The sequence below is a fragment of the Drosophila ananassae genome, chromosome XL, assembly GCF_017639315.1.
Source record: "Drosophila ananassae strain 14024-0371.13 chromosome XL, ASM1763931v2, whole genome shotgun sequence".
NCBI classification, from domain to species: domain Eukaryota; kingdom Metazoa; phylum Arthropoda; class Insecta; order Diptera; family Drosophilidae; genus Drosophila; species Drosophila ananassae.
This window is the reverse complement of record NC_057931.1, coordinates 11,370,343-11,397,048: the sequence shown is the minus strand read 5'-3', so window position 1 is coordinate 11,397,048 and position 26,706 is coordinate 11,370,343. Positions and strand designations below refer to the sequence as shown.

General features: G+C 40.8%; 3 protein-coding genes across 7 annotated transcripts in view; 1 reads left to right on the top strand and 2 right to left on the bottom strand.

The window, feature by feature from the left end:
* Positions 1-163: 163 nt before the first annotated feature.
* Positions 164-8,735, bottom strand: LOC6504914 (chondroitin sulfate synthase 1). 2 transcript variants are annotated; one of them, XM_001966545.4, is made up of 6 exons: positions 7,886-8,735; positions 4,829-5,678; positions 3,850-3,990; positions 3,614-3,779; positions 1,229-1,642; positions 164-1,170 (listed from the first exon to the last, which is right to left on the bottom strand). In XM_001966545.4, exons 2-6 carry the CDS (start codon positions 5,636-5,638, stop codon positions 185-187), a joined length of 2,517 nt encoding a protein of 838 aa, XP_001966581.2. In that variant the 5' UTR covers positions 5,639-5,678; positions 7,886-8,735; the 3' UTR covers positions 164-184. The 2 variants fall into 2 exon arrangements, with proteins under 2 accessions (XP_001966581.2, XP_032309328.1); XM_032453437.2 differs by having other exon boundaries at positions 4,829-5,673.
* Positions 1,790-3,583, top strand: LOC6504584 (alkaline phosphatase, tissue-nonspecific isozyme). Its single transcript, XM_001966546.4, has 3 exons — positions 1,790-2,546; positions 2,599-3,223; positions 3,284-3,583. The coding sequence occupies exons 1-3, from the start codon at positions 1,920-1,922 to the stop codon at positions 3,478-3,480; spliced, it is 1,449 nt and encodes a 482-aa protein (XP_001966582.1). The 5' UTR covers positions 1,790-1,919; the 3' UTR covers positions 3,481-3,583.
* An 11,999-nt stretch (positions 8,736-20,734) lies between the features above and the next one.
* The window catches only part of LOC6504912 (dorsal-ventral patterning protein Sog), a 28,848-nt gene continuing 22,876 nt past the window's right edge, over positions 20,735-26,706 (bottom strand). For all 4 annotated transcript variants that reach the window (XM_032453371.2, XM_044717215.1, XM_044717216.1 and 1 more), the window contains 3 exons: positions 25,273-25,332; positions 22,734-25,063; positions 20,735-22,602 (listed from right to left, as the gene is read on the bottom strand). In XM_032453371.2, coding sequence (XP_032309262.1) covers positions 22,393-22,602; positions 22,734-25,063; positions 25,273-25,332 — 2,600 coding nt within the window. In that variant the 3' untranslated portion in view covers positions 20,735-22,392. The remainder of the gene's footprint in view (positions 22,603-22,733; positions 25,064-25,272; positions 25,333-26,706) is intronic.

The following is a 26,706-nucleotide window of genomic DNA, read 5'->3' as shown; positions in this document are numbered from 1 at the left end:
GGTAGTCTTTCATAAATCCTAATCCTCTCCATCTCCATCTCCATCTCCACCTCCATCACTCTTACAACTTAAGGACTAAGGACTAACGCTGCTATTTGGCATACATATCGAATCGAAACACTAGCCTAGGAAATACTATGGTGGCAGGATAGCTGGCGGGAAGTGCCCCCTGACACATGGATCATCACCGGGCCTGCTGCTTCTGGCGATTAAAGTCGCTGGCGAACTGGACATTCTCGGGACTGCTGTGGAACAGCTGCTCCATCAACCGGGTGCTGCCGATGGAGTTGGCCTTGGTGCCCAGGCACATGTTGTACTGCGGCGCGTCCAGCTGGATGTCGCAGCTTATGTCATGGTAGATGTGGACCAGCGTGGGATCCGGAGCACGGAACACGCTCAGTCGACGCCACTGCTCGGCGGCCTCGTTGTAGTCGGAGGAGAGCTCGGCGGTGTTGGCCAGGAAGCCCCATTGGCGGGTGCCCACCCGGACAATCTTCTCCAGGAACTTGACGTCCTCCAGCCCCCAGCCCGTGATGTCCTTGTCGAAGCCATTGATGTCCTCATCGAGGATGTCGGACTTGTAGATGGCACAGATCCCGAAACCGAACTGCCGGAAGTAACCGCTCTCGTCGTCGATCCGGGGCGACTCCCCCTCCCACGGCGCCTCGCTGCCCCGCCTCTGCGGATCGTACTGGCTGAAGACGATCGGCAGGTAGACCTGCTTGCCGCGCTGCGTGTGCATCCTCACCCGCTGCAGGGTCTCCACCTCGAACACCATGTCCACGTCGATGAACAGAATGATGTCCTCCTGGCGGATGTAGGAGGACCTCGCCGCCACATCCAGAGCCACTCCGCGCGAGAAGGGGGCACTCCGTTGGATCCAGTTGACCTGCTGATAGACGTGCCTGGCGTGCAGGTCGTGGAGCAGCTGCATGTGATCGCCCAGCTCCTCGGGCTGGCCGAAAATCACCACCAGCAGGTCGCAGTGCTGCTCCCCGCGGATGCAGATCCGCTCGTAGGTGTGGAGGAAGCGCTCGAAGGTGCCCAGTCGCCCGGCTATCGGCAGGACGAAGACGATCTTGTCCTCGGTGGGTGGGAGCAGGCCACTGGGCATGGTGAAGTGGCTGCTCAGCCGGGCCATTCCGTTCTGGAGGAGACTGCCCAGGAGACCTATACGTGGAAGTAATGAGATTATTTCTGTGTTTTCTCCTCAGATCCTTCGACTTACTCTGGTGCAGGGTCACGTTGTAGAAGTCCTCGTCCACCTCCTTGACGAAGATCCCCGTGAAGGCCCGCTGGACGTAGAGATGCCTTCTCACCGGCACCGTCATCTTCTTCCCACTGTACTTCTTGTAGATGAGCAACAGGTCGAGGATCAAGTCCTGCCCATGGAGGGCGTCCAGGCGATGGTAGCCGTAGAGCAGCTCCCGGAACTCTATCACCCGGCCCCGTTGCCGGGAGTAGTTGTTGATGTTCTCCATTACCTCGGTGATGACGTCCTCGAGGCCCTCCCGCATTGCCGAGTCGATCTTCTGCTTGGGATTCGCCGAGCTGGCCGAGTACAGGCTGCGCGCAATGAAGGCCCAGTCCAGGAGGTCCTCCGTACTGCTCGGCACGAACTTATTCAACTCTGGACTGATTCCTGTAAGTAGATTGGAAGAAGTTGTAGTTCCAGGCCACAGAGTATCTAGTTCTAGGCCCTTATCTTGGGGGTTCTTGGAAATGGGGTCATGCTAGCTGGGTTCCAGCACCCCAGGGGGTTCTCTGATTTTCGGATCACAGGTGCTGTGCGGAATCCCTTCAACCGAGTCGGCCCCGGCCCCTTATAACTGCCGCTCCCAGTCAGTCCCACCGGCAGTCAGATCGGAATCGGTTTCGGTTCGGGATTCCGCCCCATAGAAAGTGCCAATTGTCGCCACATGTCGTCCTGGACTAGACACTGGCTGATCCTTCAGCTCCTACTGCCGGTTCTTCTCCAAGCACACCTACACACCGAAGGCAAACAACCATCCGAAGGAGGAGAAGAGTCGGCCGGCTACTGGCACCGCCAGGCCCAGGAGCAGCTGCGGGAGCGGCTGGCTAGGACAAGAGACTACGCCTCGGACAGTCGCCGGGCCAGGAACGTGGTGATACTACTGGGCGATGGACTGTCGGTTACCACCATGACAGCGGCCCGCATCCTCAAGGGCCAGCGCCAGGGCAGACGGGGTGAAGACTCCCGCCTGGCGGTGGAAGAGTTCCCCTTCGCCGGCCTCTGCAAGACGTACTGCGTCGACGAGCAGACCCCCGACTCGGCCTGCACGGCCACCGCCTACTTGGGCGGCGTGAAGACCCTCAGCGGCACTGTCGGGCAGAGCGTTAGCGGGGAGCCGGTGGAATCGTTGCTCCAGTGGGCCCAGAAAATGGGCAAGGCCACCGGCGTGGTGACCACCACCCGGCTGACGGACGCCAGTCCCGCTGGAGCCTACGCCCACGTGGCCAAGCGGGCCGAGGAACTGGAAATTGCACGCCAACTGGTGGAGGAGGAGCCCGGCCGAAATTTTGAGGTGAGATTGTGGATATATTTGGAGGAATCTCCGAAAACCAGTGCACTTTCAGGTTATCCTTGGCGGTGGCCTGGGGAAGTTCTCAATGGAGCGTCGGGACGACAAGGATCTGCTGGCCATCTGGCGGGAGCAGAACCCCGATGGCTGCTTCGCCCGCAACATGGCGGAGCTGAGGAACTGCAGCAACGCTGCCGGCAAGCTCTTGGGCATCTTCGGGGACAACCACATGCCCTACCACATGGCCGCCTACAAGGACCAGCCCAGGTTAAAGGAGATGGCGGTGGCGGCCATCGAGAAGCTGGCGAAAAGAGATCAGGAGACCGGAGAAGACCACGGATTTGTGGTCTTCATCGAGGGCGGGAGAATAGATCACGGCCACCATGAGACCCGAGTGGGGTATGCCCTGGACGAGATGCTGGAGTTCGATGCCGCTGTGGAGACGGTCCTCAAGATGACCGATCCGAAGGAGACTCTGGTGGTGGTGACGGCGGATCACTCGCACACCCTCTCCATGGCCGGCTACTCGAGGCGGGGCACCCCCATCATGGGCATGGACGAGCAGCAGCAGCGGGACGTGGACGGGGTGCCGTACAGCACCCTGAACTATGCGATTGGCAAGTGGCAGAGCCTGGACAAGGACGGCAAGCGGGAGAGTCCCGGCAAGACCCTGGGTCCTAGTAAGTACTACCAATAGCTTGACTCAAATCCTGACTAAATCCAATCCCCTCCTGGTACAGCCTCGTATACGCCCAGCTACATACACGGACGGAAGGGCGCCCACTCTGGCGAGGATGTGGCCGTTTTCGCCATCGGCCCGCAGGCCCATCTCTTCGGCGGCGTCATGGAGCAGAACCTCCTGCCCCACCTGATGGGCTATGCTGCCTGTTTGGGCGACGGCGTCACATTCTGCAACCAGAACCATGTCCCCGGTTAGTCACTATTTGTATATTTTCTTAACTTTTCCACAAAATGTGTAAATTTTTGTTTCTAAACTTCAGTTTTTGTTTTTTTTTGAAAAATACATTGTTTGAAGAGAAGTGGGATTGTATTTTGAATCATCCACTCACCTAGTATGTTGTGGTCCTGGAAGTGCCTCTTGTTGGAGTCACTTTCCGGAGAGACACTGGGCATCATGTAGGTGCTCTCATCCGGAACTTCCAGGTAAGAGGCCATCCGCTTGATGTCCCGATGCAGGAGCAGCGATTCCTGCCTCATTTCCTCAGCCTTCAGTCCCTGTTCATTACAAAATTTAAGATTTGAGAATTGTATTATTTTATTTTTGTTTCCTCTTAGCGAGACCCACCTGTACGTAGGAGTGCAGTCGGTACATCAGCGGGGCCTGCTTAATGGGATGCAGGGTTATGGCGTTGTGGATCTCCTTCCTCTTCAGTTTTCCGGTGTAGGCGTTCCTTCCACTCGAATTGTGTCGCAATATGTACTGCATCTAAGGAGGATTACAATTTAATTATATCTTTTTTCGCTACAGGATCGGATAGATATTGGTCGAGATACAGATATAGATGGGGGGATTATTGTTTATTCTGATTTTTAAGGGCTTCCCTACAAAAATTAAAAAAAATATATAGAACGACAATATATTTATGCAAAATGATTTAGAATTGATTCACGAATATTTTAAGATGTCCCGTTCAAGAATCGGATGAGAATTGGAAAAGATATAGACTTCGGAAGGGGGCATATGCGACAATTTAGAAAAAATTTAGAAAAAATATTTAGCGAAAAGGTTTTGAAACCGATTGATGGAGAATCGATTCACGAGTCCTTTAAGGTGACCTGTTTAAAAATCGGATAAGAATTCGCAAAGATATAGACATCGGAAAGAGCCAGACACCAATATCTTGGCTTTTGCAAGGGGTAGCCCTAAAAAATGTTGAAAAATGTAGAAAAAATATTTTAATGAAAGATTTTTAAGCTTATTGATGGGGAATCGATGCAGAAACCGTTGAAGGTATCCCGCTTGAGGATCGGATGAGAATTGGCTGAGATATAGCCTTGGATCGGGACCATTTATGGAAATCTCGCATTCTGGAAGGGGTCTGCTCACAAAAATTAAGAACAATTTTACAAAATATTTTCCGTCCGGATTTTGATGCAGAATGATGGGGAATCGATCCATAAATCTTTTCAGGTATCCCGCTCAACGGATCGGATATAAATTGGATATATAGATTCAAAGATAAAGACATGGTTGTGGTCCATAAAGATATACCCAGGTTTTTATAAAATAATTCTACATTTTTCATTTTTCAGAATTCAATTACCTCGTAATTCCAGGTGCAGGGTATGCCGGCAAACTTCTGGACACACCTGCCCACCTCCACGTCCTCGTGGGTGCTGTAGAGGTTCTTCAGGCAGGTGGGGATGTGCGGGGCCACCCGGCGGAGGGTCTCGCTGCTGAGGATCACGCCCGGACCGCCCATGCAGAAGTTCTCGTCAAACTCCAGAGACAGAAGACCGAACTCCTCAGTGTTGCCCTTGCCGGCCTGGCCGATGAACTGCGGCTTGGAGCTGTCGATGGAGCGCAGGAATCGCTCCAGCTTGTCCGGCTCTATGTAGACGTCGTCGTCCGCCCGGATGAACCACTCGAACCGGTCGATGTAGTGCTCGTACATGTAGTACAGCATCATGAAGGACTTCTTCTGCGGCGGATACCGATCGTCGACGTTCTTGAGACTCACCACCGGCAGATCCTCGGAGTAGCTGCCCTCAGAGCTGAAGAACGCTATCCGTCCGGGCACCTCCTTGCCCCATGTATCATATACCGCCCGGGCTCGGCCCTCAAGAAAATTCTTGGCCGTCATCACGCCCACAAAGACCAGATTCCTCTGGGAATTCTGGATGGTGTCCTCCTCGCTGAGGCCAATGATCTCCTCCGGAGTCTTTTGATTCGTGGGCCGGACACCGCATCGCTTGACGATCTCCAAGGCCTGGTAGGTCTTCAGGCCCGTTCCAATGGACAGGCCCAGGAGTATCCCAAAGAAGGCTATCTTGAGGGTCTTGCCCCTCGTCATTGTGTTTTGGAATATCATGGATTTGTTCCGGATCAGTATCCGTATCCGGATGTTATACATGTACGTCGGGGGGGAGGGTCTAGCTGGGGGTCTAGCTAATCTGGGGGAGAAATCATAAAAATATGAGGGGGACTTCAACTATTGCCACGTGCCGGAAACATTAGAAAATTACTCACTAAAATTACCCCTATTCCATAAATTGATTTAATATTTCAAGTGTACGTTCTTTAATCAGATTAAAAAGGTACTTAAGAGGCGAAAAAATTAAAATTAATAGTAAAAGAATAATAAAAACTCTAAAAATAATGTTTAATTAAAAATAATATTTTTTTAAATCTATAGATAACCAATATAATTCCAAGAATAATATGCCAATAATTTTTTTCATGGAAATTCATCCCTTATTTAAGTTTTTTTTATTTTCTAAATTAGTCATAGAGTCATGTCATTAGTCATGTTCAAATAAATTTTATTTTGAGCCTTAAAGTTTATGAAGCCCATTGAGCCAAAAATTTTGGTCGCCACTGTATAGACACTTTTTGGATAAAAGTTGCAGTTTTTAAACAAAATATTTTCTTTACCCATCTTTGCAAGAAAAAAAAATCCCAAAATCTATAGATAGATACATATGTATATAGAAACTCTTTAGATAAAGATTTAAGCTTTAAAGATTTAAAAATCCCTTTACTATAAAAATTTTGAAGATCTATCTATCTTTAAAAGAAATATTAACATTTTAAAATACATAGAAAGAAATATAAATACTGTTTAAAAAAAATCTAAATAAAATCTTAAAAAGATTGAAAATCTATAAGATCTAATATACGCTTCAATAACTACATACATATATTATTTTAATAAATTAATCAACGTTTTAGAATCCTATTTCAGCACTCTCTCCTCCAATTGGCCTCAGTTTCAACTCTTTGCCAGCTATACCTATTTTCTTGGAAACCCGATTCTTTCAAAAGAAAAAGATTGAAATACTTTTCCCTGCGTGAGTAAATGGGAATACGATGGCAAATATTTGAGTGCCTTTTAAAGGGGGGGAACTACTATATACCCATGGCTTCCTGGAATTGTTTTCCATTAGTCGAACGCACTGGTGGGTGTCCGGTGGTCTGGTGGCCTGGTCTGGTGGTTCGGTAGTGCACTTAAAATATTTTTTTGTTATTTTTTGTGAGGTGCGGGGCATAATAGTACTTGAGCCGCGCTTGAAAATAAACGCTCCGAGAGCTCAGACTTCCAGACGAGTGTCTATTTATAAATTGAGGCGATCGCTGGTCGTTGGTGTTTGCATTTCGCTAAATTGAATGTCGGGCAATTGGACCATTTTGTCCGTTTGTCCGCGTTGTCCGTCTGTCCGCCAATTGAGAGGTACACCCCAAAAAGGTACACCTCTCCAGGCTATAATATTTTTAAGATTTTAAAGCTCTGCCACTGATTTTTATTGTTTTTTTAAATAAATTTAAAATAAATTCCATGGCAATTGTCCGTCTGTCTGCTTGTCCGCCAACTCAGACCAACAAATGAGTATACCTTCCGTAAAGTTTCAAAGACCCGGGCACTAAGTATACCTCTCCAATACGAATCCGGTCCGAAATGCTAATGAAATAAACAAACATCTCGAGGAAACTATTTGGTTTACAAATCAAAGGCCGGCAAACGTAAACTGGAGCACAAAAACATAAAGAAAACACTGCCAGTGTTCATTCCATTAGTTTCCATTATAGTTCTTCTTTTTTTTATTATTTTTTCTTGACGCAAAAGCATTTTGCACACCCCTGTGGCTCTGACCTTCTCCCTACTGGCCTGACTCACCTGCTCAGGTGCGTATCTCCATTATGCAACTAGCCCCGATGGTATATATCGGCTTTAGCTCTATTTGGAAGCTCTATGCTGAACTGTTCAGATAGTATACTCTGTATATTCTCTCTCTCAATAGGGCTCAAGATAAGGCTTATACCAACCTGATTTATTGAAATTTTTTTCTATTTTTTTTGCCGAGTCTTATCATCGGAAATATGTCGTAGTGCCGTAGTGGAAGGGTATACCGTAGACTTGGAAATCAAAAAATATAATCCGTAATCCGGCAGACGTTCATTGGGTTTAATGATCTTTTTTTCAGACCTCGAGGCCTATTAGGCCTTGACAGCAACATTTTAGTGAGATTTATTTTTAATCTTTTGAGATTTGCTGGACAGCCTCTAGTTCCAATAAGGATTTCAAATAAAATCTCTATCTTAGGTGGTGCTTCAGTTTTTTAAAGACACATGTCAACCCAATTTAATTAAATTTTAAACTCACCTGTTTCTGTTTCCAACCGATCACGTTTCTGAATATTACTGCCCAGTTAGCAGAATTGGCCTTAACTTTGTCTGGAGTGGACTGGACTGGATTATTGTTTTGGGGATTGCGGGGCGATTCGCCTGCGAAGGCAGAAATCGATCGGATGATCGGCTGATCGGCTGGACTAGCCCGCCAATAGGAAGTATATGCAGTTTTGAGCCAATAAGAGTCAGTGTATCTTCTGGATGCAGTATCTTCAAATCGAAGTATCTCCTCGTTACTGGACGTTTTTTTTTTAAACAAGTTGCTCGACTGTTGACAATTAGTATATATTTTTATGGCTCTTTTTTGTTGTTTTTGGTTTTTTTTTTGTATTTGGTGTGTGTGTGTCTCCGCAAAAAAAATGAAGAAAATAAAAAACAGACAACATACACTCTCTTATGCTCACAAAATCACACACACACTCGCCTCGGCGAGCACATACAACACACGCTGTTTAATTATTATTAGCCTCTGTTGTTGTTGTTGTTGTTGTTGGTTGTTGCCTGTTACGACGATAAGTTCGCAAAGGTCGGTTCACGAAAACCATTAAAAAAAATATATATATATATGGCATATATATCCAGCAAACTCTCGCCAACACGCACACACGAAAATATTAAATAATTAAAGCCGACTTGTTATTAAACAAAACCATTTCGTCACTTCATTTTCACTTTTATTTGGGTTTTTTAATTTAACAATAAACTATATTTGTTGCGGTTTTCCCGAGGGCGATTGTTTCATTTTAAATACGAAAAAAAACCTCGAAAAAACGTCAAAAAACGTCGAGTTCCGTCCAAGAACTAACCCAACGGCAACAGTCGCTAACGCAGCCAACATGCTTCCCCAGAGAGCCGATACAGTGAAGCCTCGTATAACCAACTGTTGATCATTTTTTCTTAAAGCCAATAAGCCAAAGAAATTTTGATTTTTTTCTACATGTTTTTAAAACTGCAAATAAGGGTTTATATTTATTTAATTTATAAAACTTCTTAAATATTACTTTTCGAAGAACTTAATACTTTTTACTAAAAAGGTTGCTTTAATTTAATAATAATTTTATAAAATAAATAATAGGAATAGTATGGGTGGAATCATTTGCATTTTGTTTGATATTATTAATTGAAACTTTAGTTTCAATATTAATAAAATAAGATAAATAATAATATTGATAAAATGTTTATTAAGCTGTGTTTTTTATTTTTAGAAGAAGTTTCTATAATTCAGTATTATGAGAAAGTTTATGAAATCCTTTTTCGAAAAAACTAAAATTAATATGTCGCTTACATTTATAATCTAAAAAAATTACTTATTATTTTATATTTAAAAAATAAATTCTTAAAAAATAAATACATTATAATGTTAAACTACTGTGGCAGATCGGAGAGAGAGAGAGCAGTAAGTGTGTAAAGAGAGAGTGAGCACTCATGACCGACGACCGGCGACGGCGGCTACCTTTGCGCCAAGAAAGTATCTCTCAGATACGATTTTCTCAGATACTCTCGCAGCTGGTTCTTAAACGGTCAGGCATGCGTTGAATATTATATATTCACAGTGATCCAAAGAATTTGTTTGATAAAAAAAATTAAATATAAAAAAAAATAGTTTAAAAATAATAAACAAAATATAAATATTAAAATATTGTAAAATAAAAGCCTTGTTTCAAAATGAACAGTTTCCCTATTTCTGAGGCATCTCTAAGATATCCGGATGTGACATTCACTTACCCAGTCAGTGGCTTAGTTAGTGGGGGTTATTTCTTAAAAATATATAACAAAAAAGCAATCTTAAATAATTTGAAATAATAAAACAGAATTTCTAAATTTTAACCCTTTTTTTTAATATCTTCATGCTAGCCCCTGGTGTGCGTATCTGATGGATACGGCGGTCGAGTGACTTGCTCATCGTCTTCCAATGTATCTGTATCTCCGACAACATGTGGTGGCTTCTTCGCATCCATGAGATTACTTGCTTCGTTACTCCTGTTTAATAGTTCGAAGAATTCACAAAAAACATTTCTTTTTTTTTTTGTAAAAAAGTTGAGAAACGAACACATAAATAATCTAAACATTGTGGTTTCATAAGAATGTTAATTTTAATTTTAAAAGCAAATAAATTAGCGGAAAAAACATGTGTCATCTGAAATGTTTATAGCTTGGGCTTCCGTTTTTACTAAATAACAAATTTTTAAAATTCCCAAATTAATCAAAATATTTTTTTAAAAGGTTCTTAATATTTTCAAATAGTTAAATTCATTATTTACTGCCAGAATTTTTAGTTTAAATAGTTTAAAAAAAAGCAATTCATATTTTTTATTTTCAGCAGCGCCATCTATCTGAGAAGTTTTGATTGCTTAGTTTCTTTTTTGGCCATGGGTGGCGCTTATTTTCAGTTGTAGAATAATGTGTAAAAAAATATGTTCTGATTTTTTATATTTTTATTTAAACAAAAACTTGAATATGATTTTAAATATGTATTGGAAAATGTGAAAAATAAACTTAATTTTTATGTAAAATAGAGTTAAGTGGAAATAATGCTTTAATATAAATGGAAATAATTTTTTTTGGTATTAAAAATATTGGATAAAAAACTATATTAACATTTATTGAATATATTGAGTTGGAAAGTTTGCTATAATTTTTTTTTTATTATTTTATTTATGACGTATCTATATTATACCAGATACTAAAGAAAAATTAATTTAAAATATTATTTTCCTTAGTGAATTAGTTTTTAGGAGAAAATTGAATGACATTTCAGACACTTTGTGTGGACTGCACATTCATATGGCATGTAAGGCTAAAAAACAAAGTAGTGGACCCCTCCTACCAAAAGTCAATCCATCAAGATCGAAATCGCTTAGCTATCATTAGTCGTTTGTTGTTCGATAAAAAATGGGAAGTGAGAAACAAATGCGTTGCAGCTAAACTGACAGCAGAAAATATAATTAACCATGCTAATATAAAACCAGCGGGGAAAAATATTCAATATATCGGAATCGGAATTATACGGAATCGGGGGTGGTTATGTTGTGCTTCGTGTAAATTACAACTAACACTATAAATTTATCATTATTCTAATTTTTTTCCCCTGCGTTTTTTTTTTTTTTGCTTTTGAAATATTTTGCATTTAACATTTAACATTAGCTTAATGCCATCATAAATTTTGTGTTCGCATCCGATGGCAATAAATACATTAGAGAATCAATTTCCGGGGGTATTACGAGGGGGTAGTCTTAGGGGGTATATTGGGTGTATAGGGGGCGCTTGTCTATGGCGGGGGCGAGGGCGGCTCATTGAATTTCAAAATGATGCTAAAGTGAGAAAAGCTTTCAATTGAATTTAATGCGAAAAGTTGATATGCAAATGAGACAAGATCGGTGCTATGTTGTTTACTCTATACTTTATTTATTATTTATTTATTTATCTATCTATTTTGTTGTTATTGTTTTGGTTATATATTTAATCTTTAATAAATGGAAACATTTAGCAGCCCACAGTTTAGTGTGAATTTATCGAATTTATCTCGTTCGAGCTGAACGAGCTCTTCGTTTTCTCAGCAGCCAGCCCGGCAATTAAATGCACATTAATCATTCACCTGTTCAATCTATCTCTTTCTTCGCCCAGTAGTCCCATCTCTTTCTAGTTGTGGCAGGAGCCGTCGACATGTGTTTGCCCATCGGCATTTCAAATATTCCAGATATTGTGTATATATATATTATTTGTATATATCTTTCATTCGATCAAGTCTGCTTATGAACAATTTCATTTCCCTTTACACGATGACATGCCTCGGCTTTCAGGGGGTTGGCTTTGGGGGTTAAAAGGGGCCCCCAGAGCACCAGAGGGGTTAAGGTGGTCAGTGGGTTAAAAAGGTCAAGACAACCGCCGACGGGCTGTCGTCTAAGCCACTTTTTTTAGCCATTAATTCAATCGCCCCAACAACCAGTTACCAAGCCAATACATTCCGTCCATCTGGAGCGATTCAGCTGATGACTTAATTATCCAATTAATTAATTTAATATACTTTCAAGATTTTTTTGGGGCTTAAATAAATATTTTTTAAATGAATGGACTATAGGTCTTAATATTTAAGGGGTTTGTGTTTTTTTTTCTAATTTTCTTTTGTATTTTTAAAAATAAGCATAATGAGTCATTAAGACTCATGTACTTTCAATAGTTTTTCTAAAAAAATACGATTATTGTTCTAGAATTTATTCTTTAAAATAACACTATAATGTAAGGAAAATTAGGAATATTAGGAACTAAATATTTATAGAATACTAATAATTGTAATGCTGTTGAAAGATATTTTCGTAGAACCATAAGCTTAATTTTTAAAAAGATCGCTTCAATAAACCCTCTCAATATCTCCCACTTTAACAATTTAACATCTCTTTAGCTAAAAAAAAATGTATTTAATCTAAATTAAAATTCCCACAGAAATTAAGCCATAGTTAAAAAATAGTCTCTATTTTTTGCAATTCACATAATTTGTCAGCGTTTTGTGGTCTTGATTATTTATTATTTTCGCCCATTTATTTATTTATTTTTTGTGCAGCCGTTGCTACTGCTGTTACAGTGAGGCAACGAAATGTGCAACTCAGCGGCACATTCAGTTTTTTTTGCTTATATTTTTTTTCTGTTGAGTTGCCACCGATGCCACCCCCTACCCTCCAATGCCCGCGCCTCCCTTCTCCGGTTTGTGCAACTCTGGCTTGTTGTTTGATTAAATTGTTTCAATTGTAAACGTTGCTCGCAATTTGTCAAGTCCAAGTGGCGTGTTTTTTTTTGCTTCTTGCTTTTTCCATTTTTTATTTTTTATTTTTGTATTTTTTGTGTTGTGTTGTTTGTGGCGCGTGGCGCGACTTCAAATTAAGAAAACAACAACAAAAATGTCAGAATGCCGCTTATGTGACTCTCTCGAAGACAGGATACCTATTGGTTTGTGGTTTTAAAAAATAAATGATAAAGGATAGCAAAAAATATCAGAGCTTGGGTTAAAAAAATTTAAAAAAAATATCTTATTTTTCCCCAAAATATTCTAAGTACTTCAAATATTTTAGAAAAAGTTTAAATTTAAATTTTACCTCATAAGCTTTATATAACTTTTTGTTAAATGGTATAATTTTTAAAAACAATTTTAAATTATCTCCAATATAAATAGATTCCCTAAACCTATCCTAAAATTTAATAGTTGCAAAGACGTATTGAGATTTACAATTTTTTTTTAGAGTTTTTTAAGAACTTGTACTTTAAAGCCAAAGAATCGAAGAATTAGGAGAGGATTGTGAAAATCCTCTTGAGAAAATGGATCTCATTCTCCTAAAAATTTCCAAAAAAAAATTCCCAGAAGCAGCGAAAATACCAACGAATCTTGTCCAGCCTAATATACCCCATATTTTAAAGGGTAGTTCTTCGGTTGGCAAAACAAACAACAAACTGAAATTGCCAATTTTTGTGCATTTTGTGCTCCTTTTCAAAACTAATCACGACTAATGAAAGACAACAACACCAAGTAGCTTGGCTATTTGGGGTCGGCCACGCCCCCCATTCGCCAAAAAAAAAAATGCTACACAAAGAGAAAAAAATGGTAAGAGACAGGAGAAATACAAAAGGCCGCCCCCACAACTGTTGATCTGGTGATTGACATAGCGCCTGGGCACGGCCCAAAAAAAACAATCGAAGCCGCTTCAATCTGAACCCAAAACTGGGATACAGATGCAGATACATTTACCCGGGCCTGAGCCGTGCAAGAGATACAGATACACATACAGATTCCGATACAGATACAGATACAAAGTCGAAGGCAACAACTGTCCTCGTTTTGGTCGCCGGGCGCTCTGTCCATAATTTAAGCAAATGTCGTGACAATGACGTCGCCTCTGTCAGTCCAGTCAGCCGATCATGAACCAATATATTGGATATATATAGATATATATATACCCTATATAAAGCCAGAAGATATATCTATAATTTTGCTTCTAGCCAAGTTAAATTTATAGAAGTTACTTCACAAACTTCATTAGTAGATCTTTTAAATTTAAATTTGGCCAATAAGTTTGGCCAATAAATCTCTTTTTAAATACTCAAAAAATGTACAAAAAACAAAATTAAAATATAATTAAAGTTATTTAAAGAAGTTAGTTCAAATTATTAAAATAGAGAGACTCTAATTACTCGAGTTTCTGAAACCTTGATTATTTGAAAACACGACACTTCTTAAAAAACTTTTTAAACCAATTTTTTTACCGTAAAATATACCTAATATTTTATTTATATTGTATACAATTAAAAGAAGCTTATATATATTTTTTAAAACATTTTTTAGGGCATAACATAATTGATTATACTTTATGAATAGAGTTTCCTTCCCGAGTGCCAAGCCCGACATTTGTGTTTTCTGACTGGCGGCCACTTCGGGCAGCCAACTGAAAAGCTAAACCACTTGGTCAGCCACCCACTGAACCACTGAAACTGCAGCACCACTGAAACACTAAAACACTAAGCCACTGACCCACCCACAATGCTAATTGGAGCATTTGTTAAATGGATTTTTTATATGTACCAGTGGCCACTGCATTTTTCCTTACATTTTATCATTGCCATTAGCCAGCAAATGGCAAAGGCAATAATTGTCGTAACTGGACTAATGTTTTCCATTAAATTAAAATTTTTTATTTTAGGGGGTTTTTACTCAATTATTTTTTTTAAAAATACATTCAATGGTTAAAAAACTGTTAAAAAAAACTTACAATTAAGACAAATAGATATTGTGGCTTAAAGTTAGGACCTTTTTTATATAGGCCTTTAAGATGATTACAAAACATTAGAAAATTGCAAAAAAGTTGTTTAATATTCCTAAATAGTAGACTTACATTTTCTTAATCATAATATACAACAATATAAAAATATAAAGCCTAAAACTAATTAAACTAAAAGATTCCTTTGAAACTTTATTTCAAACACTCCCCGTTCTCCTTCTCCCATTTTACCTTATCTTTAAACACATTCAACATTTGTTTTTATTTTATTTGTATATTTTTCTGTTTTTAATTAATGACTCAGTGAGGTAATCAATTTGTAATTTAATTTGCAATTTTATTTACATAGCAATTGATTTTGATTGTTGCGTTACAATTACATAGCCCCGCGGCGATCGGTGATCGGCGATCGTTTGGAAAATCGAGTTGGATATCGAGACAGTAGCAAATGGCAAATCGAAGATATATATAGCTGGGATATATGGTTACCTGGAGAGACCAGATTCGAAACCGAAACCGAGTCAGAATCGGAATCGAAATCGGAGGCTTTGTGTGGCTTTGGTCATAATCGCATACGATTTGCATGCAATTGGCACTCAAACATGTTTCCTGACTTTGCCTGCCATCATAAATAAATCAACTATCGGAAAGTGTCAGTTTAATAAAAGCGAATTAAATCATACACTTAAATAATATATTTATTGAAAATGTATGTTTTTTAAATTTTAAATATTTTTATTTAATTTTTATTAATGGAATTTATGAACCTGAAATGAAAGAGATGTTTATGGCTTCTAGGATATAGAGTAGTTCTAAAAATAAAATAAGCATAAAAAAGGTAAATAAGTTATGTTAAAATGAGGATATTATTTTAAAAATTATTCTAATATAAGAAATTCTTAAAAAAAAAGATAGAAACTAATATGGAATTTGTAAACAAATCAAAGGAAAAGTAAAAGTAGAACATTTTCCCCTGAATTCGAGTCTATTTTTGTAAAATCCTCCCACAAAAAGACTTCCATAAATAAGTGTATTTATTATTCGATTTAATAAAAAAAAAAACTAAAACAAAATAGATGAAATTCCATAGACGAAGGTGTTAAATGCAACCGAGTGCAATTTACATCATCGATTTTATTAGCCAGCAGCGTTTATAATTCAATTAAAGTGAAATATATATAATTTCCATTCAGTGGATTGTTATTTTTTTTTTTCTTTTTGCATTTGGAATGGCATTTATTTTTTAGTTTCGAGTCTAGAGTCTAGAGTCTATGGAGGTAACATGGCCAAAATCGGTGGCGTTTAATTGGCGCATTTTGCTGATGTTTATTGAATATTATTATGATGTTTATGGCTTTTGGCTGTTATTGTCATGCTGACAAATTAGTTTCACACTTTGCCGGTAAAAAACGCCAACGCCCGAAAAATATAAAACTGCAACACCCACTCGGATAGTCATTCATCCATCCATCCATCCATCCGTCCAATCCTCTCCAGCCTCCATCCTCCGTGTCTTCAAGTCTCCATGTCCAATTCGGATTCGGATTTCTTTCCACCTGGTGTGGAGATTTCATTCATGACCACTTCGTGCAGTTTTTTGTGTCTTTTTTTTGTTAGTATTTTAACTGTCCGCCCACTGCCTTTCGGTTTTTGTTTTCATTTTCATTTTTTGGAAGCCAACATTGTACAATGGCTTTAATACTAAAAGAAATTTAAAAAAAATATTTAAGAAAATGTTTTAATTTTAAACGATTTATATTTTTTTTCAGGTACCAGTTTTTTTTTAATAAGATCCTTAATCTTAAAAAGCTTGGTCGCACTTTCTGTCTTCAAATTGCAACATGGTCACACTTTTAAAGTGGTTAAAATAGCTCGTAAAAATATTTTACAAATTCAAAATCTGTGCAAGATTATTTTATTATTTTCAAAGCCCCTTAAAACATTGTTTTTTTTAGTTTATTTTAAATAACTCTCTTATCGTCTACAGTTACACACTGCGTATGAGTTATATTTTGGAAAACTAAAAGTCTTACAAGGCTAAACATGTGTTATTCGACAAAATGATTATGTGCATTATTTTTTAAATTATATATTTTATATTTAGTTATGCTAAAAAATACTGTAAACATAGTCCATTGTATTATTGGACACTTAAATCCCAACTGTGATCAGAAAAAACTGAAACTGGAACGGAACATTCCGATTTTGGTCTGGGGTTGCCTGCATTTATAATTAGTTCCAAATTTGTCGACGCCAAGATTTGTTTTGGCCAACTTTTTATGGCCATGTCCAGGTCCAGATACGCTTCCAGATTCGTCGCACCAAATTGGATTTCAATTCATAAAAATGAAATTTTTCTCTGTTGTTTTCGGAGTAATATTTTTTGGTGTGTGTGTGTTTTTTCTGATTTTTTCTCTTATTTCTGTTTTATTCTGGTTTGTTTTGTATTTTTATTAATATGTCAGATCGCGTGGCCAAACAAATATCGACAATCAACAGCAGCAGCAGCTAATTTCAAATATTCGTTGAAAATTATTGAGATGATTCCAAATTGGAGCATGGCGTATCGAGAATTTTGGTTTCGTGTTAATTTTACGCAGAAATCTCTCAAAATGCTAATCGAATCTGTTCCACAATTTGTTCATCTTTTTCTTTAATATTCATATATGTATATTTTTTGTTTCTATTTCTTTTGTTTCAATCGAAATCTTTGATATATTTTTCTAAAGAATTCTAAAGAAGATTTACTATCTCTTGAAACATTTTGAGAAACAAAAACAATAAGAAACCATTATGGAACAAGTTTATCCAATTAAGAAATATAAACTCCATATATATTTAATCTTTTTGATATACCGATTTATACCGATCATAATGGCAATCGATTTGTTGTTATTTCCATTTCAGTTGATTCCGTTGCACATTTTTTTCTTGCTGCTATAATGATTTTGCATTGGTCCGATATATAGATCAACTTGCGAGGCAATCGCAGTGCTGATGGATGAAGTCATCGCCTGTCTTGGATGCGATTTAGCCAGCATTTCCTATATCTGACCGGCTGACTGACTTACTCACTGACTGGCTAACTAACTGGCTGACTATATAAGTACAGTTGTACAGTCTGACAGATATGCTTACATACGGTGCGGTACGAGACGGTATGACCCGGTGATTAGCCATTGAAAAGAGTCTGGTCCCAAGTCCCAAGCCTTGCGTGATCTCGTCTTGCTGCCACTTGAGAACGATAATCGGTTTCGTGGACAGCAAAAATCATTGCTTACACAGAGAACATAAATCTTAACTTTTCAACGCAAAAAGTGATGCCAAGTTTCAATTTAATCAGAAAAAGTGCTGCCAATTTGTAGATAAAACACAGATAGTGTGACCAAGCTTACATTGTTCAACTAAGTTCACTTTTAATCAAACAAAAACCCAATTTCAAGCTTTTAAATGAAATTTATCTCTCAGTGCAACCATTTCATGATCTATTTAGACTGCAAAAGTGTATCGCCAAGTCGTGGCATGGGCCCATTGAATTGTGAATTGATTTCAACGAGTGCAGTGCAGTGACAGCTGCAATCAAAACAAAGTTAGGCAAACGTTTATTCACATTGTATATCAATAAAGTTTTACACATGCTTTGCATATTTGCCGCAATTACCCGGCCAACTGGGAATGAGACTTGGAATCCGATTCAGAGTCAGAATCGGACTCAGAATCGGTATCGAAATCAGTCAAGACAGCTCTGGATAATTGATGATTATGAGCCTCAAACTGAAACTGAGAAGGAAAAATTGAATGCACGCAAAAAAAATATGTTCTATTAAATACAAAAATTATATATAAATTGTATGCTAATTTTTAAATATTTTTTTGGCTTATAGTTGTTTGTTAAAATATTAACTTTAAATAACATCTAATAGTTCCATTTATTTTAAGTGCATTAGATAAAATGTCGTGAGTTGCTTGGTGTGACGCATAAATAAACGGCATCAGATACCATCTGGCTGATAGTATTTTACCAATATTGGTATGTTCACTGTACAGTGGGTGCCAGTGCCAGGGCCAGGCCAGCCTAAATCAATTAATTGATAGCCCAGAAATGCAAATGTCACCGATGCATTTGTATCTTATAAATAAATATATGATAATGCCACAAAAAAAGTAAGTAAGATACTGTCAACACGAAACGCCGACGCTCTACGAAACGGGACGGGATGCTGCAGATTGGCATCACTTTTGGCTGCTTTCGGTAGCTGCCACACCCACAGCAGCCACCTATCACCTCCCACCTACCACCTACACATAAAAAAAAAATAAATTTAAATACAAAATAGAATGAAAAATGTAAGCCATACGAAAAACTGAGGGACGATTGTCGTGCCACTGGGCCGCGCCCCTTGCCATGGCAAAAGTATATTCATTTGTTTGCCAATCAGCCTGTCAATAATTGTCAACAAGGTGTGACTATGCCAATATTTAATTATTCGATTCCATTCCCAGCACCAACAACGACACCAGATAGCCTCAAATGCAGTGGCACAATCCCGGCTTACAACTGATTTATCAAAGCTTTGAATTGATTTCATTTGCGTAGCTGAAAGTTCAGGCCAAATAATCTGCCTGGGATTATTTTTCTCGGCTTTTTGGCTTGGCACAAAATAATATTTGAATAGCATTTGGTTGCGATCTTTTTTTTCTGAGACTGAATGATCTCTTACATATCTTTTCATTTAATAGAATCCAATAAAATTAGAAAAAATATTTCGTTTCAAGGTTTTGATGCAGATTGAAGGAGAGTCAGACCACAAACCTTTTAAAGTACGCCGTTCAAGGATCGGATAAGAATTGGCAAAGATATTGTCATCAAAAGGGGCCATATTCGAATATCCTGGTTTTTACAAAGGATAGCACCACAAAAATTTAAAAACTTTAGAATAAAATATTTTGGTAAAAGGTTTGGATGCAGAATGATGGGGAATCGGCCAACAAACCTTTTAATGTATCCCTTTCAAGGATCGGATAAGAATTGGCGAATATATAGTCATCGGAAGGGGCGTAGTACGAATATTTTGGGTTTATATTCTTTGGCCAAACGTTAAAATAATGTTTTAAAAATCCGAAAAAAATGCTTTTTAGAACAAAAGTCATTCGATTTGCCATTTATATAGTATAATCTAATCAAAAAGTTTTTTTTTTTGCCGGAAATGTGAGGAACTCTGTTTCGTTTTAGGCCAAAATGTCGAAGATCGGCATCGGGCGATGGCGCACATGCCGGCAACGAAATAAGGCATTTGGCAATCATCATTCTGGGCCATAAAAACCATTTGGATAATTTGGTGTGTCGGTAATAAAAACCGAGATATAATTGCTCTATAATATAATTTATAGGTATAATTGGCCGGGAGAGTGTCTGTCTGTAAATTGCTATTTCGAAAATTGAGTTGCCTAATAGGAATCATCACTCGAAACAAAAGCGAAACAGAAACAAGAAATATACAAAAGAGAAATAATTCTCTAATGGAACACAAAAAAAGAAAACAAACAACTTTTGGTAATACACTTGCTAAGAGTACTATAATCTTGACACCGCTTTTGTATTTTTGATCAGGATTAAGATCTTGATCGATATAAGCTTGTTCGTTTGTCCCCCTATTTTTTATTTTTTCTATTTTCTTTAACCCATTTTAGGTAGAGCTAGTAATTAATAAGGATCAGATATAATTAAAAAATTAAAAAAATCATAATAGGATGACTCATTACTGGCATATATCTTGGCCCTTAAAGTCCTCACCCTTTAGTAGAGTATCTAAACTTCGACTTCTTTCGAACTTAACTTTCCCTTTTGTTAGACCCGCCAGTGAATCAGAAAAACGAACGATTTTTGATTGTTATTATGCATATATATATATATTTCGAATATATTCCGTCTATATTTCAATTCGCTCTTTTTTTTATTATTGGCTCAATTTTAGTTTTGAGCTTTTAACAAAATATTTTTTTTGACTGTAAAATTGATAGGAAATTCAAATTATTAAAAATAAGAAATAAAAAATAAAAGCTTTAAGATTTTGTAGTTTTGTTTTATTCTCAGTGTGTGTTGTGTGTGTGTGATTTTTTGTTTTTGATTTGAAATTTTTGTTTTAATTTATAAACACTAAGTTTAAGTTATTAGTACAGGTTTTTGTTTTTAGCTCCTCGTCGATTAAAATATTCTTGCTTTCAATTAATCAATTATTTAAAATTAATCAATCATTCATTAAATATAGAGTATATATATATATATGTTCATACTAACTACAAAAAAAAAATCATAATAATAATAATAATAAACATAAAAATAATAATAAGAATAATTTAATAGAATAAAAAATTAATACAATTTCTTTTTCATTTCTTTTTTTGTTCTTTTCATGTGTATGTGTGTGTGTGGTGTGTATATAAATATGTGTACATGGCATTTTTGACATAGTTTATCTTTTTTTTTTTTGTAACAAATTTTGTACATAATTATTGAAAATTGTTCATAAAATGTTTGGTTTTTTTTAGAGTATACTTCTAAAAGAAAAAAAAACTCTTCAATGTGTGTGTGAGTGCATGTAAAATTCCAAATGTATGTGTTGGGTGTGTGTGTGTGAGTAACAATTAGTAAAAAATAATTTCACATTTCATATATTTTTTTTTCTTTTATTATGTATATATATATATCTGGTTTTTGTGCTTTCGAAAAAACATACTTAGAACTAGTATTATTTTTGCCATTCAGTCAATCAGTTGAAACTTTTGGGTTGCTAAAATATATCTATCGATAAAAATGTCGATAACAACATACATAAGTCGCCAAATGCGTTTCCCACTGTGTTTTGTTTCTCATAAATTATATGGATATATATATAAAAAATATTGTATACATATATATATATACATATATATGTATGTATAATCAGAATAATTAGATTTAAGTTAATGTTCCCACGATAGCTCGATAGCTTATCGATCTCTTTTTCTATCGATCTCTATCTCCGCGCCCGATTTCTTGGCTTTCAAAATTCTATTTAAATTTCAATTTAAATGATTTGAAAAGGTTTCGAAGTTCGATTTCTGTTTTCAAGTCAAATTTTGTTGTTTTCAAAACTCAGTACAGTTTTAATTTCTGTTTTTTTTTTTGGTTTTTTTTTTAATAAATTAAATTTAAATTTTTGTAGATTTTTTTGTGTGAGTTTTTTGGGCTGGGGCTTGAGGGGGGGATGCTTTTTGAAAAGAAATTCAGAAAATGCTTTCTGTGAAAAATTCTACGCTGGAGAATTTAAAGCAAACTGCACTGGTTTTTTTTCCCATTCTCAGGATCTCTATCTCTCTCTTTCTTTCGCTCTATACCTTTCTCTTTCTTCTTTCTTCTAGCTTTTTAGCTCTTTCTTTTTCTCGCTGTGTACCTTTCTCTATCTTGGTTTTTTTCCTTCTTTTTTTTCAAATATATAATACAAGTTTACATTGTTGTCTTGAGAAAACAACAACGATTTATGCAACTCCTTGCTCAAGTGTGAGTGTGTGTGTATATTCGTTTGTGTGTGTGTGTGGGTGTGGCTTTAGAGGTGTGTGTGTTCTGTGTGTGTGTGTGTGTGAGTTACATCGCACGGAGTAGCTGAGTGATTAAGTGGTTCCCCTGGACTCGATCCTTTTTTCAAACCAAATCGAATCCTTTGCCAAACTCGGAAATAGCTCAGCTGCTGCCAGCGCCGGTCTTCTGCTGGTGGTGTGGCTGCCGCTTGTGGTGGCGCCTCGAGCGCCGGCACTGGGTGGAGCAGCACTCGTCGATTGCCGGAGCGGCGGCATCGGGCTTCTCGAAGAGCCGCCGCTTGCTGGTGACACGGGTCTGTTGCTGGCAAGTCGAGCGGGAGCAGCGCTTCCTGTCGCAGTTCACCTTGGAGTCCTTGAAAAAGAAGAAAGAAAACGGATTCAATTAGTGATTTGAAGGGAAAAGTTTCTAGGTTAAGTTTGTGGTACATAGACACTTGGTCACACTAATTTTGACTATCGATAAATATCGAATTTGATGCTTACCTTGCAACGACACTTGATGCACTTCTGTTCGCCGTGCGACATCAGCACTGGATGCCACTCCTGCCCGTTCTCGTAGACCTTGTTCACCACCTTGCACCCGCCGTTGGCCAGCGCCTCCTCGGCACTGTGGCCCGGGGTGCGCTGCATGGCCTGATCCTGCAACACGTTAGGGTTGTTCGGCGCGGACTTGTGACCGGTGGTGCTCTGCTTGCCCTCGGGGCAGATCTTGCAGCAGGCCTTCTTGTCCGGCCGGTAGGCCAGCTTCTCGCTACACTGAAGCGGGGGGCAGACGAGGCGCGGACACCGGATCTCCAGGGTGAGGGGATCGCAGCTGCAGGTGGTGCAGGTGTCGAAGCCGTTGGGCGGCAGGAACGGATGCCAACTGGCGCCGGCGGCATGGAATTGATCGCCCAGGCGGCAGCCACGAGTGCGGGAGGAGTCGGTGGCATTGCCACCCGAGGAGGACTGGGCGGGATTCAGGCCCAGCCACTCGGCATCCCGCTTCGGCACACAACTGGGACAGCACTCGCCCTCACGCTGCAGGAGCTGCTCCAGTCCGGCGCGGCACTTGACGGCCGGACACTTGATGACCTCGCAACTGGACTGACCGCGGAGGCAGGCGCACATCTGGCAGGAGTCCTGGGCGCTGCGCCACTGCTCCGACTCGTTGTAGAAGCGTCCGGAGTGGAAGCACTTGGCCTCGCCGCTGGCCACCAGGTGGTTGTCGTTGTGATCCCCGGGCACCGGGACATTGTTGTCCGTGTAGACGGGGAAGCAGTGCGAGGGGACCTTGGTGCTCTTCAGCTTGCCGCGGAGCAGGAGCTGCTTGGAGTGCTTGGCGTGGACCTCCAGGTAGCAGACACTCATCTCCAGCTTGATCAGTTCGGCGGAGGGCATGCTCAGGAAGAAGCCCTCCAGATAGGAGCCATTGAACTCCTCCAGAAGTTTACGGGTAACTGGGGCTCCAATCGCCTCGATCGGCTTCTCCTCCAGATAGAGCTGCAGGTCCTGGGCGGGCACTCCGTTCAGGGTCACCTCGTAGTGGAGGTTGCACTCGTTGTCGATGGACATCCAGGCCATGCCGACGGAGTGGGGATTCTGGGGATCGGCGTGCTCCTGACGCTTCAGAAGAATGGGCTCCGCCGAGTCACGGGCATCGGCCACGGGTCGGGGGACGAGGCGTCCGCGGATCAGGCTGGTCTCGTGCTCGGTGCCCACATTGACGCCCAGCTCGCCGGCGTACAAGGACTCCAGGACCTTGGGCCCCAGCTTCTCCACACTACCGATGGCCTGGTTGAAGTTGAAGCTCGGACTGAGGTCCTCCAGCTTGGCCCGGCGCTTGCCCTGCTCCTCGATCAGACTGATGTTGGGACGGTCCCGGGTGCTCATGTGCTCCGTCTCGATGTTGTAGGCCAGGGAGCCGTCGGTGTTGAGGTAGACCCAAGCCAGACCACTGCTCTTCGTCGTCGAGTCGGGGCTGTGCGGCGCCAGCAGGGTCTGGAAGATCTCGCAACTGGCCCGGGTCACGATGTGTCCCTGGATCCGCAGCTGGGGGTACTTCTTGGACTCCACGGTCAGCAGGAGCTTGCCGCGGGACATCAGCCGAAGGTTCTGAATGGAAATCGGGGAGGACAGCTCCAGGACATTGATCTCCGCCGAGGGCTTGCGGACGCGGGGCACCTCATCGAAGACTAGCTCCTTCCGCTCGGGCAACTCGATACGGACAGTAACCGGGGCATCGGAGAACTCCTCGGCTCCGAAGACACCGTTGAAGACCAGGGTGAGGTGCATGGAGGAGGCGGCGCCACTGCTGGTGGACACAATGGCGGTGCCGCCGGCTCCTGCCAGCTGGGGATCGATCTTGCCGCCCGGCAGGACTTGCGGCTCCAACAGCGAGCTAAACAGTTCCGTCTGCAGAGCCGTGTACTTGGCCACCTTTCCGGCCAGGGCCAGTTCCTGGTTCGGCTTGTTGCCCCACAGGAGCACCACGTGCAGACGATCGTCCCGTAGGATTCGCTTGTAGTCCCTGGGCACTCGCCGCCACACTCCGCAGATCTTTCCGGTGGCATTCTGATAGACGCTCAAGGTGCCCGTCAAGGTGGTCTCCAGTTGGTGCTCCTCCAGGATCACTCCGGCATCGTCCACGAACTGAATGGCCCGAGGGCGGCCGGCACGCGAGGAGGTGTAGAAGGAGTAGTAGAGGTTCTTCTTGTGGAAGAGGAAACGAGCGGTGGCCACCACGTTGTGGGGGTTGTAGGTGGTGTACATGGACTTCATTTCCTCGCCCTTGAGGAAGTAGGATGTGCGGCCAGTCAGCAGCGCAGCGTAATCTGTGAAAGAATGAGGATATATTGTATTTTTTGAGGAATAAGTTGGAAGGGTTAGGGAGTCACTAAAGGCCTTAGAAGTCCTTAGAACTCCCTCCAGGAGTAGAAGACAAAGAGGTAGTCCCTCTAAAGTGTATATTATTTTTAGTTACTCTCTTTAAGCCAAAAAAAATGGGAGGAAGCCTTGGGATTATGGGATCTGGACTACTTACGTTTCATGTTGCGCTCTTCCTCTTCGTTGGGCACTGGCACATCCAAGGCCACATCCGTATCTGAAAGATAGAGATAGAGAACGAGATCAGATATGAGATACTGAGTGCTGAGTGACCTTAAATGGAATTTAGATGGTTAGGAGGACAACAACAAGAGGACCAACAAATGCTTCATCAAAGAGGTCACACCGCCATTGAATAGTACTCGGTATTCCATCCAGTATTCGGAATTTGAATGGACGGATGGGTAGGTGAATGGCATGGCAGGGGTTCGAATCGGATCGGATCGGATCAGAGGCGGAGGGAGGATGTCAGGCATAGCCATTCATGGCTGCCACAGGACACTGCCAGGTAGGATATCCTTACCGCCACCACCGCCGCCCAGGTGGCATTCATTAATCGTCCATAAATAGCGCGGCAGGTAGAAGAGCTGGGCTTGTTGTTGTTCCTATGGAGTAACCTACATCTAACTAGGGGAAGTGCCTTTGTTTTCGGGTGTTTCTGGTTTCTGGTTTATATTGTACGTGGCAGAGGTGTAGTATTCCCGGGAAACGTGTCCACATGACATGCTTATTTTCTGGCGTGAAAGTAGGTGGACACATTTCCGCTCACATCCCGCCTGACTCCTGCTGAGGCCGATTCCGAGGCCGGCTTCTCTCGGAAGGGAAACCCATAAATCACCATCACCATCACCATCGCCATCATCATCGTCAGCAGTTACAGTTCGTTAGAATTGCACAAAGCTGATTAAAGCCAAAGATTAATGCCAAAAAAAAAGGCAAAGGAAAGACATTTTCTCTCAGTGCCAAGTGCCAAGTGCCAGTAGTGGCTGTCGATGATGCCACATTGGCATTTCGATTATTTTATGCTGTGTGCCCGGCTGGGCTCCTTCTCGAAATCCCCAACCTTTTTAAGCCGCAAAAAAAAAGTAAAAAAAAAGAAAAGGTAGTGGAGCCAAGACGTCGGCATCGCATAATGAAGGGCGACAAATCTGACACCTTGTATAGCATTTTATTGAGAGCCCCTCTGGATGGTCATCCAGACTATCCAGACTCCAGGGTTCTGGGTTTCCTGGCCCTCGGACCTCGGACTTGGGACCTCGGACCTCGAACCTCAGAGCTGGGCCTCTTCTGTGGCTTCTGCTGTCCGATCTTATCGCCTGATCTTAATACGAGCCACTTCGCCAGCCAGTTTTGGCCTTAGCTACCCGCTTCTTTCTTAGCCTTTTCTGTTCTTTTTTTTTTTTTTTCAATTTGTGGGCTCTACATTCTTGGGGCTTATTGGTGTCTCTTCCAAGCTTGAAGTCATTGCAGGCATCTCTGCCCTTGAATCGCGCTTGCAGATGAATGAAATTTTCGTTTCTTTTTTTTTGTTTTTTTTTTTTTCCTCACTTGGGGTCTGTAAGCCAAGATAAATGAGTTTTGGTGAGCACAA

Excerpts from the sequence above, each read along its gene's own strand:
- LOC6504584 (XM_001966546.4), top strand. The coding sequence starts at position 1,920 with ATGTCGTCCTGGACTAGACACTGGCTGATCCTTCAGCTCCTACTGCCG. Across the intron at positions 2,547-2,598 it reads AGCCCGGCCGAAATTTTGAG|GTTATCCTTGGCGGTGGCCT; the intron begins GTGAGATTGTGG and ends GTGCACTTTCAG. Across the intron at positions 3,224-3,283 it reads CGGCAAGACCCTGGGTCCTA|CCTCGTATACGCCCAGCTAC; the intron begins GTAAGTACTACC and ends CTCCTGGTACAG.
- LOC6504914 (XM_001966545.4), bottom strand. The coding sequence starts at position 5,638 with ATGTATAACATCCGGATACGGATACTGATCCGGAACAAATCCATGATA. Across the intron at positions 3,991-4,828 it reads CCTGCACCTGGAATTACGAG|ATGCAGTACATATTGCGACA; the intron begins GTAATTGAATTC and ends AATCCTCCTTAG. Across the intron at positions 1,643-3,613 it reads CCAGGACCACAACATACTAG|GAATCAGTCCAGAGTTGAAT; the intron begins GTGAGTGGATGA and ends ATCTACTTACAG.